The sequence below is a fragment of the Protomyctophum parallelum genome (assembly GCF_964188405.1).
Source record: "Protomyctophum parallelum genome assembly, chromosome: 1".
In the NCBI taxonomy this organism is placed as follows: domain Eukaryota; kingdom Metazoa; phylum Chordata; class Actinopteri; order Myctophiformes; family Myctophidae; genus Protomyctophum; species Protomyctophum parallelum.
The window spans coordinates 84,013,461-84,029,519 of record NC_139697.1 but is presented as its reverse complement, the minus strand read 5'-3'; the positions used below and the strand labels follow the sequence as shown (position 1 = coordinate 84,029,519).

At 40.6% G+C, this 16,059-nt stretch overlaps 1 protein-coding gene across 1 annotated transcript; it reads left to right on the top strand.

Moving 5' to 3' along the window:
* The first annotated feature begins 515 nt into the window (after window positions 1-515).
* On the top strand, window positions 516-15,613 carry myo19 (myosin XIX). The gene is made up of 24 exons (XM_083773306.1): window positions 516-643; window positions 2,061-2,208; window positions 3,092-3,240; window positions 3,769-3,882; window positions 5,097-5,229; window positions 6,013-6,082; window positions 6,963-7,065; window positions 7,621-7,717; window positions 7,867-7,943; window positions 8,155-8,245; window positions 8,918-9,083; window positions 9,343-9,416; window positions 9,516-9,637; window positions 10,057-10,170; window positions 10,275-10,451; window positions 10,595-10,735; window positions 11,138-11,245; window positions 11,326-11,396; window positions 11,501-11,580; window positions 12,167-12,312; window positions 12,778-12,907; window positions 13,395-13,480; window positions 14,851-15,174; window positions 15,275-15,613. The coding sequence occupies exons 1-24, from the start codon at window positions 590-592 to the stop codon at window positions 15,389-15,391; spliced, it is 2,892 nt and encodes a 963-aa protein (XP_083629432.1). The 5' UTR covers window positions 516-589; the 3' UTR covers window positions 15,392-15,613.
* Window positions 15,614-16,059: the final 446 nt, after the last annotated feature.

Genomic DNA, 16,059 nt, shown 5'->3' with positions numbered 1-16,059 from the left:
GAGTTCAGAGCTGAGGGTCTTTTCAACCTGCAGTTTGTTCCTGTCCGAGACCAGCAGTGCTGAGTCATCTGCGAACAGGAACAAGTTGCAGTCACAAGCTGAAGTCATGTCGTTAACATAAATTAGGAACAGTAAAGGCCCTAGTATGCTTTCAGTAAAACTAAACACAGTGGCTGGGGGCGTTTCCAATAACCCGGAGACGGTTCAAATCAACTCTTCTCTGAGCAACTTCGGAATGCGTTCATTTGAACGGAAAATAAATATCTTCAATAATTCCGAATCCCGCATCAGTTACATTAATTACATTTCCCATCTGGAATTCAACCGGAAGTGGGCGTGGTAGTATTCCAACTTCAGGAAGAGGGCGGGAATCATCAGTGTATGCGGTGTGTTCAGAGCAGAGGCCATACGAGTTTGTCCTTGTGGAATTTATGACAGCAAAGAAAATGTCGCTCATACGTACAGCAGCAAACTAACTACTACTGTGGGCTTTTTATATTTTTTTATAATTTTTTATAAATCTCTTCTCCGTGTAGGATTATATAAAGAACAAACATTGGACAACTGTTGCTGTGTGAAGTTGAAATCCATGCATTGTGAGGAGAGCCAACGTACAGCTGGATTTGAACATGGTGGAAGAAAGGTAACGTAAACATAATCTCAAGTTTCACAGTTTCTTTGGCGTTAACCTTTCAATAAAAAACACACGAATGGTCGGTAACACGTGTACCATGAAAAAAACAACTTTGCATATTATTATTGGCTAACTTTTACTAGAGGCAGGCACGACGTCATCTCCGCTTATAAACGCAAAAGTAACCCCCATTTTCTGATATTCTAATTATAAACGTGTAATGTCTTTCCCCCCTACCTACCTACCTACCTACCTGTACCTTTGTAGCTTCTGAAACTGCACTCTATGAAGCGACCAGACCCAACATCATGATATGTTTTAATTTACTGTCTGTCATGTCATCATTCTTGTCATGTGTATTTTAACCACATTATACATCAAAACTTAACCCATGCCTGATGCCTGGGCAATAAATTGTGGGGGATGTGCTGTGGGGGGCTGTGGGAATTTGACACATAACTTGTGATGAGTAGACTAGAGTCGTAGACCACCAGTGTATGGACTACAGTTTGAGTTCAGCACATCTGTTTACAGTCCTCACATAAAGTCAGGACATAGAAACCAACCTTCAGCATGATCACTATGAATCAGTAGAAAAAGTTATAGTATGATATAATTAAATGATGATGATAATAATAAAAATAATATATATCTTTTTTTTAAAGAATCTTTTCACTTGTCAGGGATAGGCCAGGGGGATGACTCGAGACACCTGGCCTGGGTCAGACAGACTACATTGGACTTTAATCTTAAAAAAAAAAAAAATCTACATTTATTTGTAGGCTTTTGTTATCATTCCTTTATTGATAGTACAGTAGGGTAGACAGGAAAGGGGGAGAGAAAGATGGGAAGTGACACGCAGCAAAGGCTGTCAGGACTCGTCTCGAATCCAGTTTGCTTTGGAGCCTAGGTGTCCGGACCGCTGGCCTAGCAGTCTGGGCCACTCACTACCACTTTTACACCAATATATGTCAAGCAACGTTTTGGTCACATGGAAATGAAAAAGAAGAAACACCCGCACACTGTCTTCAAATGCAGTGAAAATGTTTAATAGGGAACCAGCAACATATACAGCCTTCATCAGGCTATCTTTATGATAAAGAACGTTGCTGATTCCCTATTAAACATTTTCACTGCATTTGAAGACTGTGCAGGCACTTGGTTGTCCTTCTCCTATGCACCTGTTGCTTGTAGGTGTGCAAAAGCCCTGATTTGTATTGGTCACATGGATATAAAATGTACTTCTGCCTCAAAACCTTGGCTGTCGTGAGGGTCATCTGTCTTGCAATTGAACCTGTTGCAACCTATATCACCCATCTGGGTGGAGTGACCAGCCCGACAAAGTTGACATATGAAGTATGAACTATAGTTCACATGTCAATTAATTTTCCTCCCTTGTGCTGGACTGTTTTCTTATTCTATGTAGATGAATGGATTCCATAAGAAAGGCCATCCTTGTCAACAGACTCTCGAAGATTCACTGGAGGAAGACATCCAGGCATTCCTCATAGAAGAAGACCAGCTTCACACATATGATGACCTCACCAAAGTCAACCCAGTGACTCCAACGACCGGTACTGTCAAACTACTTTGAAATTATTCTGTGGAAGTCCCTGCAGTGGGGATAAGGTGGTTCAATCATTTAGCTAAATGTTGTTGACAAAATTTTACGGAACTGTGAATCCTGGTTTCCATCATACTATAATTTAATTGTTATTTATACACAAGTAAAAAGACAATAGGCTGTGACTTTCAGTAGAGGGAGGTGAATTGATTGATTGAAATTGTATTAACAGTTTGTAGAATGGGTACAGTTCAACGAAAGTACAGGTGCAGGTAGAGGAACAATAAAGGTCAGGATTCTTGCAAAGTCACACTGTGCTTAACTGATATTAGAATTGTTGACAGAACCTCTTGCCAATTCTAGAGTGCAATGCTTCCATCAGTCAGGTTTATATAATGTATCTGCATCCAAGAATGTAGAGACATTTCCATTATGCTATGCGTCAATATCATTCTGATTGAGAGAGGTGACGACAGAGACAGTAAATTAGAATAATTTCAAAGTCTTTGCTATCAGCATTAGTGATCATTTCTCCGTAAACGTAATGGGACTGACTGACTGCCTCTTGGTGTAATGTTAGTCACCTTGCAGGCTTGCACTGTATAATCGTTTGTGTATTTTAGCTATGTCAAGATAAAATGTGCTGCTGGCACAATCTATATGAATTACTGGAATACTGTTGTTTGTAGCTATTATTAAAGCTTGAATAAGTGCTCGCTTCACTAACACAGCAACATTTTAGTGGCCTTCAGTGCTGCTAACCGTCTCAGATTTATTTTCCTGTAAGATTGTACATCCCTAATCTCGAAAATATCTGCTTCTCACATTTCTTTGTTTGTTATTGTTTATTCATATTGCCAATCATGGACATGTCCTGTATTTTGGTTTTGCAGTGCTGAAATGCCTGCAGGCCAGGTACAGTGTGAAGGTGTTCTACACCCATGCCGGCTGCACCTTGGTGGCACTCAATCCCTTCCAGCCCATCCCACACCTCTACTCGCTGGACGTGATGAGGGAGTACCACTGTGCTCCTCGGCCTCAGGTATTTACAACTGCTGGCCACTGGGTGACATCAAGACATCACCAATGTATCTGGGATGCATTGACATTAGCCCAGTAAGACCTGAGACCAGATTCTGCAAATGTCTCCTAAATCATGACAGTTTTCTGAAAAAACCTATGTTTCTGGATCAGTGGTTCTCAAACTATTTCATGTCAAGAAGGACCCCCAAAATTTTATGTAATTGATCTGAAAATATGTTGTTCAAGGGACCAGAAGCAAAGATATGAGTTAAAAAATGTTCGCTGGGAAACAATATATATTCAAAGATTTGCACTCATTTTCATGACCTTTCAAAAATAGCAGATCTACAAGCTCGTAGGCAGCGCGGTACTCTGTGCAGTGCTAAGAGCTTGTAGGTCTGCTATTTTTCAACAGCTAAAGTTTACAATAATGTTTAAAGTGATTAAAAGCTATATGGTGCTATGGTGACAGGTCTAAATGAGTTAATAATAAAAAAAAGGTATTTAAATAAAATGTAACAATGTTATGTAATGTTTTCCCATAAAGGAGTTCAAACCCCATATTTTCGCGGTGGCAGAGGAGGCCTACAGGAATGTGCGAGGCCAACTGGAACCAGTAAACCAGTCTTTGGTGATTAGTGGAGAGAGTGGGGCAGGAAAGGTAAAAATAAAAAATAAATATTTTTATGGTGATACAGGGCTTCAGAGTGTGACAGTTTGTCTGGCAATATAATATAGCCCAGTTGGTGATTAAATCTTATCTTAGTAGTTGCTTAGGAACCTGCAGGAAAGCACCCTCTGTGTGAAAGTATTTGTGAGAGATGTTGCAATTCAAAAATATTGGCTTTTATTGCCAAATACAAATAACTATTGAGATAAAAGTGCTTCCACAACCACGAAACAATTGGCTCTCCTCACCCATGTAGTAGAAGAAGTGTGTGAGTCAAAATAAAATGTGGTGCTCCATGCTATTGTGTGAGGGGAATTGCTATTTATAATTTACATTTTACAATTTAGGCATGTACTGTAGCAGACGCTTTTAATCCAGAGCGATTTACAATAAGCCAAGAACAACACGGTAATACATCAAATGCATAGAAATAGTCATCTACTGTAGGATCATAAGAAGCTATCATCCTGCTAACAGTAGAATATCTGTACATTGAAACTATAAACACTATAGAATGCTATAAAGAATGCCAGATCAATAATGACCTGGTATCTGTCTACTGTATATAACATACATGCTGTAAGGTCGTCAGGGCTAGGGCAAATGATACGGCAATGCCTTGTGCAGGTTTACAGGTATGGGGCCCTTGGGGCATAATTGATGCCTGTGCCATGCTTACAGTAGGTTTGTCCACTTTGTAATAACTAAACAAGTTCTACGTACACTGTGTGCTCTCTTGTGCGTTCATGCTTGTAGCCTAAATACGCCCAAATTCAATGTTTTGCTTTTCTTTGGATCAAATGATGGACGCAATGTGACCCAAACGCAATAAATATGAAGCAGGAAATAACTAAATAAAGCATTATTATTAATGAAATTGTGGAAGGTAGGATTTGCTCAGTGTCTGTAGGGAAAGAAGGGAAAATAGCTGTTCTACAAGCTCACCATGATGCACAACAGTGCAGAATACGTATATTTCAAACGAAAGCACAATGCAAAAACTGTTACTGTGGACGACACCATGATAAAGCGTTACACTCGTTTACAACAGGGTCCACCATTTTCAATTCATCAGAACATTTAGAGACATACTATACTATACTATATATAGCATACTATATGCGATTCTAGTGCTGTCTGTATAAAATGCTATCTAAGTCTACAAAAAGTGCTATCTGATAACATTTCATCCATTTTCTTCCTAGACGTGGACATCGCGGTGTCTGATGAAATACTATGCCACCGTGGCATCGTCGTCCTCTGTGGTGAAGAGTCAGGACACTGTCCATAGAATAGAGAGGAGGGTTCTGGACTCCAACCCTATCATGGAGGCTTTTGGTGAGACACTTTGTCATTGATTTCCGGTTGAAATAGAGATTGGCACCATGGACAGTAATTCAATTCAAAGGAGCTATATTGGCAGTTGAAAATGGGGAAAGTATATACAGTTGGAGGGGGTACAGCATTTTGTAGACAGAGCTATGTCACATTGCACCGTTATATGTATGTTATGTTTTTTTAAACAAATAGCAGCATGTTTTTTGGCGTCACTTTGGGACAATTAGCAGCATTTCTTCCCCTGAAGACTATTTAAATAGTATACAAAAATCTGATTTAAGATGTGTTTAAAGGCCGCAGCTCTGTTTACATGTGCAGTAGTCTACTTGGTACAGATAGTAGTCCTTAGGGTGGTTGTATTCCATTGGCTAACCTTCTTTTGATTCAATTAAGCAATATTACACGAATGGGTGTTCTTTTTCGTCATTAATGTACGCCTGTGAGGATGCAGGAAAATTTCTAAAGGCAGAGCAGAAGTGCATTAATGACGATCAAGAACACCCTTGAGTGTAATATTGCAATTATACAACAGTTACCCTTAAAACTAAGATATTTTCTTAAATAAATCAGAGTTTTCTTAATGACAACCACAAATGTCCCAAGAAACTAGCTAGCCAGAGCAGGTGATTTATTTGTATTGATTAGGTGGTCCTATATCATGGTTTAAGCACGGCTAGAAAGCCGTTTCAACCAATCCGATCGCTTCCTCGAAACGTCATGTTAATATATATATAATTATATATATTGACATGTTAAAATATTCAAGCATTATCCCCCGTGTAGGCAATGCCTGTACACTAAGGAACCACAACAGCAGTCGATTTGGGAAATACATACAACTCCAGCTGGACAGGTACTTATGATTGCCCCCACCATCTTTCTGTGTGTAATAAATAATAAACGTTCACTTGCCTTGAACTGTTGGGGCTCAGAATAACATATACCAATGAAGAATAATGGAGTCCCGCACATTGTGTAGTCCACACTTAAAGGTATATTCAGTGATTTCACTTAATTCAAATATCACTTATTTTTTTGTTTTGTTGTGATAATCCTCCCTACTATAGAGTGTGCTGGCCATATAAGGAGTTCCTCCCTGTCCCCAGTTAACCCCTGGGGGTCAAAAAACCTTAGGTTTCGTTTTTGGCTCTCTATCCTGATTGGATGAAAGGCTGGGTCCCACAGCCAAAAACGAAACCTAAGGTTTTTTGAGTGATATCACTGAATATACCTTTAAATATTGCAACGTTTGTGCGGATGTCTGGAATTTGGAGTGTGGGACTCAAATTCTTCAGTTTGTGAAATCACATATCGTTGCTGTTGGGAGGAAACCTCATAACTAAATCTTTTAGGTTTTAGATTTTTTATTTTTATGAATCAGTGCTATTAAACACCCTTTACGTCTGTGTTGTTTCAAAAAATATTCAACCAATGGAAAGTAGTAAAACGCATTGGACAAAACCTCTTAACTCCATTCGACCCTCAAACTGTCTGCTAAAACAGACAACTCCACCACCTCTCCTCTCATGGAAGTAATTGACAATATCTAAAGTCACAACACCAATTTTGATGAGGCAGTATTGCACCGTTTAAAAAATATAAGGTTTTCTTCATTTTCTTAAATGTATATTTTTCATTTCCTTAAAAATGAACATTTTGGAGGTTTCTTCCCGACAGCAACGAAATTATGATTTTGTTTTTCAACTTTATTCACATTAATCATTGTTCTGAAGATCTCAAGTATTAGTGGGGGCATCGGTACAAACCTATTTGCTGGAGAAGACCAGGGTGGCCTGCCAACCAGCTAATGAGAGGAACTTCCACATATTCTATCAGGCAAGTTAAAAACATACTGCCTGGCCCGGACGGTTAGTTCAACTGTCTGGGCACCTTGGCTGCTGAGCCAGCCTGACGGCGTGCCGCGGGATCGACTCCCGATCCCGACGGCCTTTGCCGCATGTCTCTTCCCCCCCCCCCCCCCCCACCCCCATTTCCTGTCAGACTACTTTCAAGCTATCAATAAAGGCAGAAAAAGCCAAAAAAGATCTAAAAAAAAACAAAAAACATACTGCCTTTTAAAGTTTGTATATACAGTTAGTCGGGATGTAATAGCTGAGTTGCTTGAGCACTCGCTGTTCTGGGTTAGATCCTGGGCTCGGCTCAGAAAAAATAAATAAAACATCTTTTCAAAGTATTAAAACAATAGTGACAACAGCAGATCTACAAGCTCACAATGCCTTGCGAGCTTGTAGATTGGCTATTTCTGATACTTTTGCATGGCACTCATGAGTCATGACCTCTGCCCGGAAAAGTGATGAGAATGATATAAATAATTTGTTGAGGTAATTGCATTGATATACAGTATAACACTTTTAACACATTTTTCTCCAGATGATGAAAGGGGCTACAGATGAGCAGAGAAAGGAATGGAAGATGCCACATGAACAACAATTCACGTGGCTTCCAAATGTTCATAAAACTGTGGAAGGTTGGTTTTTATTTCTGTCTTGTATTTATGCGACATTTCTTACAAAGCACAAAGCAGTATAAAACGATAAGCAATTTGCAGTTTAACCTGGATTATGTGTTTTATGGCTTTATCTTAATTCATCTTACCTTAATCTTAATATTTTGCAGAAGATTGTTTTGATGAGACTTTGGAGGCAATGGTTCATCTGGGCATCAATGCTGAGAGACAGGGACAAATATTTAGGGTACGGTATATTCACTTGTTAATCTCTCCATGTTTATTATTGTCTTTCTTTCTATGTAATTACAGCATCTAATTCTAAAGTCTTCCCCATGATAACTACTTTTTATGTATGTGATGTATTGCCATGCTTTTTTTTCTTGCTTATTGTAAATCGCTCTGGATCAAGAGTGTCTGCTAAATGCCTACATTGTAATTGGTGTAATGTGTTACAGATATTAGCAGGGATTTTGCATCTGGGGAATGTAAACTTCTGTTCCCCAGTGGATGAATCACAGCCATGTGACCTAGATGAGGAATCTGCAGGTATTTATTCCATCTGATTCATTCAACATTAAGTGCTGTGCAGGACGGGTACTGGAAAAAAATGTAGTGCATGACAAGATGAGAAAACAGAATACGGAAAAGACCAGTTTGGGTCACTAATAAAACAGATAACTTAGAATGTTCTCATACTTTACTCTATGTGATCATGATATAAGTCCAGATATTGTCTATCATCTGTATCCTACTTCTGTAAGGAACTTGAAGTTCTTTGACTCGTTACGTGTCGTTATCAAACAATTAAGAACGCACTGGCCATTTCTGCCAATATATATATATCACCTGAAGATGGTCCGTAGGGACCGATACGTCGCCTCAATAAATGTATCTATCCTCTTGTACAGAGCAGATATACATGTGCGGGCGTATTTTTCTATTTTATTGCCAAAATATATATAACATTTTTGGGACTTAATTTATAATACCGGTAGTTGTAAATAATTGTATTATATTATCCTTCACAGAACAGTGTTATCTAGCGTCACAGAAAGGTCGTGTCAGTGGCCTGTGTTTACAGAAAGCGATTTTGAGCTAAGGAGCGCTTTGGATATCGTATCCAATACCCAGAGCACTTCTTACCAAGTGCTTAGACAATTGTTCATGACATCCATTCTAGCTTGATTAACAGCTTGCTGTTCTTCTTCCCTTTGGTAGAGTTCTTGCATCGGGCTGCTGGTCTGTTGTGTATCCCTGCAGACCAGTTGCAGACGTGTCTGAGAGTGCGGATGTTAAAGGCAGGGAAACACAATGTCCTGAAGCCTTGCTCCCAGTCAGAGTGTGGAGTACGGAGAGACTGTCTGGCCAAGGTCATCTATGCCCTGTGAGTGAAAACAAATTATGGAACGATATCTATCAACCGGATAATGATTGTGCTGTTTGAAAACTATGCAGGAGTTTATGGTTGGGCTTCGTCCCAGCCTCTATTATGATTTAAAAAACAGTTGTGCTATATACTTGTCTTGCAGTATAAAAACCTCAAACTGCCTTCTGTACATTACACAGCGAAGTGCAGTGCCATTTAATTGCTGTTTGAAACAATTACTTAATATCTCTCTTAATCCTTTTTATTTTTTTGACAGACTGTTTGAATGGTTGGTTACGTTTATCAACAACAGCATATGTGCAGACAACTCCACTTGGTGCAATTTCATAGGTGAAATAAGCTAACCTTTGCCCTTGTTGATCACAAATATTGTGTTTGTTTTTTACCATTCAATTTAATCAAGCTCACATCATCCTCTCTGACCTCCAGGTCTCCTGGATGTTTACGGGTTTGAGTGCTTTCAGATCAATAACCTCGAGCAGCTATGCATCAACTACGCCAATGAGAAACTCCAGCAGCACTTTGTCGCCCACTATCTCAGAGCTCAGCAGGTACTTTTGATAGCTTTGAATATTTGTTTTCTGTTTCAGACTATGCATGTTCAAAATCTATCAGTGTTACATACAGGTTAGTCGTTATGTTTTTTCAGAAGTTCTCACATTAGTTGGTTCTAGAAGTAGAAGTGCTTTGGTTCTAATGTGGATTAAAGCACTCCAAAATGCTTTTTCTGTCAAAGTGAGCTATGTTGTGTGGACATGCGCCATTAAGGACAGGCCATCTAATGGTAACATAAATGGAACATAAATGCACAACCTTTTAATGTTTCGTTTGGTGGCCAAAATATTCACTTGGGAACCCAATCAGCCAAAGAAAAAGAAAACTCAATGGTTAGCAACTGAGCAAGAGTGAACATCCTACAGTATAATTTAAAAAAGTAATTGTTACTTGTTTTGATATCTGTTCCTCTCAGGACGAGTATGTGTTGGAGGGCTTGGAGTGGTCCTTTGTCAAATACCAGGACAACCAGAGTTGCTTGGAACTGATAGAAGGCAGCCCATCAAGTGTTTTTTCTCTCCTCAACGAGGTCTGTTGTTCAACTTCAGGACTTATGCATGGATCAATACATAATCAATAATCAACAATAATTTAACAATAATAAATGGGTATTATACTTTCCCCCTCACCCAGGAGTGTCGTCTTAACCGAGCCTCTGATCCTCAGAAGTTGAGTGTCAGACTAGAGAATGATCTCTCAGAGAATGCAAACATAAGCTGGGATAAGCTGAGCAAGGTGCCACACTTCATTGTGGCTCACTACGCTGGTAAAGTCAGCTACAAAATAGAAGGCATGATGGAGAAAAACAAGGTAAATAGGAAAGTCACCCATCATATCAATCACACCAACTGCTGATCTAATTGGTAATGGTAACATTCTCTACCGGGTAGAGAATGTTACCATTACCATTTAGATGGGTAGAGTCTACACATTCATTCTACTCCTTTTTGTAGGACCCAGTGCCGCCAGAGCTCAGTGAACTGCTTCAGACGTCTGAGAACTCTCTGCTTCATTTGGTCTTCGCTGACAGCGAAGCAGACTGTCCAACAAGCAGAGGACTCAGTAAGGCGGCCACTGTGGTCTCAAAATTCAAGGTAAGAAAGTACAATCATGATCATTTGTTGGGTCTTCTTCTTGGGGTTTCTCTGAGTTTGTGTTAGTTTTAGTGTTTTATTTATTGTAATACAGGGTAGTCTGTGCCGTGGCAAGTGGCAACATTCAAAGATCTCAGAAAAATAGTGATAGCCGAGCCAAGCTCACAAAATGTAGATTTTTGACCATTTCTGATTCTATATATGGGCATATTAGGTTTGTATAGGAAGGATGGCCACGTCCTGCCTATAGATGGGAATATTGGGTTTGTTTATGGTTATGTCTAAGTCGTGTGATGTCTGCCAGACGGTCTGCCCTCCCTTTAGCCAATTTTAATATCGGATTATTGTAGTTAGTTTAAGTTTTTCCTAACTAGAATAACCATGGTTTGTGTTTGACTGTAGACCTCTCTGGAGAGCCTAATGAAGATTCTCCATAGCACAACGCCCCATTACACCCGCTGTATCAAACCTAACCAACACTGCATGCCGCTGACCTTCAAAAAGGAAGAGGTAGCTATTTTGCCTATACAAATGTGTTTTGCAAAACAGAGGAGGGGGAAAAACTCTAATTAGGACTTATCTGATGTCAGGTTATCATGCAGTTGGAGGCCTGTGGAATAGTGGAGACCATACATATTAGTGCAGCAGGATTTCCAATAAGGTATTGCATCTGTGGTTTCACTTCATTGTAGTCCTATGAGCAAGTTTTTAATTTGTTTGTATTCTTTTTTGATTGATCTTAGTCATTTTTGCTTTGCTATGCAGAATTCCTTTCAAAGGATTTGTACAGCGTTATGGAATGATTTCTAAATCTTCAGTCTTGAAACCAGGAGCTCAAAGTAGTGGTAAGTATCTGTGGTTTAGTGCATCTAAATGTAATGCTTGTGGATAATTTCTGCATATTTCTCCTTGACAAAAAGGTGATTTTATTTCCTCTCTTTAGGTCTGATGGGTTATTTTCACTATCTCTCTTAATAGACTTGATCCTCAATTCTCTTCTCTCTTGGGACTTTTCTAACAAACTTTGAAACTGCCTTAGAACCTTTAAGGTAAATGCATGGATTTCCGACCGTCGAACGCTGCTTTGCAAGTCGTTACATTTATATTTATGTTGAATAAACCAGCTCACTAAAACTGCTCTTACATGCTGTCTGTCCTTCACTCTTGCATGAGTATAGCGTGGAAATAAAGACATGCAATGCTAATGTGAACCTCACAAATCACACCAATCAGGATATTGACGTTCTCTTTGTCTTGTTTCTGTTGGCTTTCTACCGTCTCTATAGCTAAAGCCCCTGAACTGCTTGTTCTTGATTAACTGACACCGACCACAAACCCATGCTCACATCCAGTCATCTGAATGATGCTTAGAAAGATTGATTAATTAACCTCATCTAACTCCTGGTTGCCCTTTCTCTGTGCTCGTCTCAGATGTGGAGATTCGTTCGTCTGTGGAGAATGTTCTGAGAGCGGTGTTAAAAAGCCAGTCGCTTGACTCATCACAACCGCTTGACAGTGAGACACACAGCTCATTGGTGCACTGTGGAAGAACTAAAGTGTTTCTCACACAGAGGATGGTCAGTTCACCCCCCAAAAATGACTTATTTTATATCAATTACACACCCCTTGAGATTGTTTTTGTTTTTGTGACATTCCTAAGCCAATAATTCAATGACCGGTGGCTGCCGAGTAGGAGACCCACCCAGGTGGGAGTAGGAGATAATTATGCATGGTTGTATAAGAATGAAGCCTTGAATGTAAATATTTAATATTGTTGAGGGTTCGTTCATATCGAACAATGTTTAAGTAATCTTGAATGTAATAACGTAATATTTTTATTTTCATTCACTATTCATTTTTCGACATTTAAAAAAGTTTATAAAGGATAGGCATTAATAAGCTTTAAGCTTCAGCCTAAGCCTTTTCGATCAACCAGAAAGAAATGGTGAATACTCGAACTAAACTAAAACTGCTCACTCAGTTCTAATCAGTAGTGCATGTAACTCATCCCCAGTACTCGTGTACTGTGATTTGATCCACAGTTGGAGCTTCTGGAGGAGCAGAGGAAGGCCATCCTGACACAGAGGGCGTTCTCCATACAGTGCTGCTGGCGGAGGTACCAATGTCGCAGACGCCACACCCAGAGACGTGCTGCCACCCTGATCCAAACAGGTAAAACTCCAAATAATCAGTGTTTATAGACAGTACACATTAGTGGCTTTGTCTGCTCGCTGTGTCATCAGTGTCTGGCCAACAGATACCAGCTGGTTAACCACTTAACTTCAGTTGAAACATTTTCCAAATTGCTATTTAGTTTTTTTTAATTTTTGGCTATGACATGTCCACTATAGGGAGTGAGATACCAGTTTAAATCGGTTGTGTGTGTAATAACTTTGTACACACAACTTTATTTACACACGTGAAAAATGTGACTCATCCCAGTCAATTCTGAAGGATTGCTTTATTTTCTTTGGGTGGGATCTTGTGACCAACCTCTGAATGCAGTTGTCGTTAAACGGTGGCACAATATTGTGCATCGTTTTTAGTTTAGTTGTGTATATGCTGGTGTTTTGTTTTCAGTTGCCGTGCATATGCTGGTGTTGTGTTTTTCAAGTCAAATGTTGATGGTTGAATTCACAGTGTGTGTTGCTTTCTGCAGTGGTTCGGTCATGGCTGGTTAGGAGGCAGGTCCAGAAGTGGAACAGGGCAGCCTCAGTCATCCAGACCACCTGGAGGACATGGAGGGTAAGTAATGGAAAGAAAGCATCGCACCCACACATATGGAGTCACTTTTTATATTGTATTTATATTTAAACTTGTGTCTATTTGTTTGTCTAAAACATCACATGGATGCACTTGGGACGTATCCTCAGTGATGTATCCCAAGGTCATCGGGGTTTCGGGTCTCTCGAATATCATACCCCTCACTCAGGCGACCCAGTCGGGATGATCAAGTCCCGACTTATGTCCCAGTAGCTACCCTTAATCAGTCCCACTAGGGAAAAACCAGGGCCACACAATCCATAAGCTCAATCAACTTTATTTATATAGAACATCATATATCAGTTGCAACTTCAAGTGCTGAACATAAAAAGTGGAAGAAAATGATGAGCCAAAATATTAAAAGTGAATAAACAAAGGGAAATTAAATGCATAAAAATTAAGAATAAATTCAGAAATAATTAAAGTGCCAAACGTGTTTTTAAGTTTTCTCTTTAAAAGTATTTTTTTTAGTGGTGCAAACACTCCTATAGACAGCTATGTGTGTCCCTGGGTCTGTCCCTGTGCCCCTGGGTCTGTCTGTCCAAGCACGAAAATAGCGTTACTGTTGCACAGCCTGACACACACAGGCCAGGGAGGAGGGCTAGTACAGTACAGTACAGTACAGCACCACTCACTTCAGACGGATCGAAATTTTTTGAGTGGTGCAGCCACACGGAAATAGCATCACAGTAACTCTGTCATTTCTCAACTGGACGCGGGGCGGCTCGCCGGAACCGGGGTCCTCGGGGTCTGGATGTTCCGGGGACCCCCACATGGTAACTGTCATTTCTTTTCGGATGTGTGACGGCTTGCCGGAACCGGGCCGGCACCCAGGGCGCGTTCCTGTGGGTCTGTAAGTCCCCGGGGACCGCCACACGGAGTTGCACCACTCAGTTCACACGGGTGTGATTTCTTTTGTAATCAGTAAGATTGTAGACACATTTAAAAAATGTACTGCTTCTGACGGAAGGTTCCGCCAGTAGGAATCCAACTGGAAACTGCTTTTGGCGTAATGTTCCATCTGATAAGCTTTGCGCTTGGCTTGGCCTTTGCTTCTTTAGCGATCCTAGACCGGATTGCACAACCGTGCTGCCGTTCACCTCCCTTTATACAGGCTGAATAACTCGCAATCTATGGAGCTCTACATGGTTTGGATAAAACGCACAATGTTCGGAGGTCTTTGCAAGGATTTCTGCATTTTAGCTCGCTAGCATTGACGCTATTTATTTAGCATCTAAGATGGCTGCCCAACAGTCCCGGCTCGGAAGTCTGCGGTTGACTCTGCGTCCAGCAGGAGGCAGCAGATGGGTTTTAATTTTGAATTTATTAATGTTATTTTTGTCAAATGACAGGCAAGGATGGATGCGTTGGCCGAGGCAGAGCTGGATGATGCCAAAGACCTGCTGGAGGAAGATGAGCCGGTAATAAAGCCTGAACTAAGGGAGAGCGGCTTGGTTCAGCTCTCCAACATACCAGAGCCTATCACCGTGCGAAGCTGGCCCATGGGCCTCGCTCTGGCCTCGGCTCCTGCCAACACCATTTCTCTCACAGCCCTGAGCTTCCAAAAGATGCTGTCGGTAATGGCCTACCTCAGCTTTCCCTCCAGCAGAGGGGAGTACAAGGTGGAGACTAACCAGTACAAGCATGGTCTGGCCTCCATTAGGGCTCAACCCAAGGTGAGTACACACATGCACAGAAGACAGAACCTCTGTGAAAAAGCAGGTTAACCGCATGTTATGGGTAGTTCTCTTCATCTTTTCCCTCTTGTCTTCCAAGGGATCTGTGAAGCTCCACTATCAGAGATCGCCACTGCTCTATGCTGACATTCAGCCAGACCAGATGGGTGAGAGATTGACGGGTTTCAACGAGATCCTACTAGAGAAATCCTTGTAAACACTTCGCTAGACACTACAAAGATTTCCTGGGCACAGATGGAGGCCAATACCGGTGTTGCCTGAGCAATGGAGGTAAAGATGGCCCCTGCGTCATACAGTATAAACACTGATTTATATGGAGGGAAAAGACTTGACAAAAGTTGACATTTAACACTACCATATCTTATTTTCTATTTCTAGTAAAACGTGTTGCACATTTTGATGGCTGAAATGTTTGTTAAAAGAAATCACACCTGTGTGAAGTGAGGGGCGCTCTTATCATCATACATCACATTCCGTGCTCAACCAATCAAATCATCACAAATGTCATTCCGGCCAATCACTTTTGGCGTCTCACTTTTCTGCCCTCACTTGTACTTTGCTCAGCCAATCCAATCATTGCTATGGGGTGATCAGCCAATCACAAGCCAATGTTTGTGTTCACACAAACCTGGAAAGCTGAGCATAAAAATGATGATACCCAAACGACTTTTTTCCAAAACAGTCCCACAACATCCATTTGTTAATTTTCACAAACCTTTGATACATTATTTTTGCTGCTAGACCCTATATTTATACGGAATACTATACAGTATGTGGGACTGGAATAATATGGTTAGAAGCATGACTCACTATTTTCCACTGGAGGACACTCACGCCCTTCTGTTGTGATGTTCTATCTAGGAC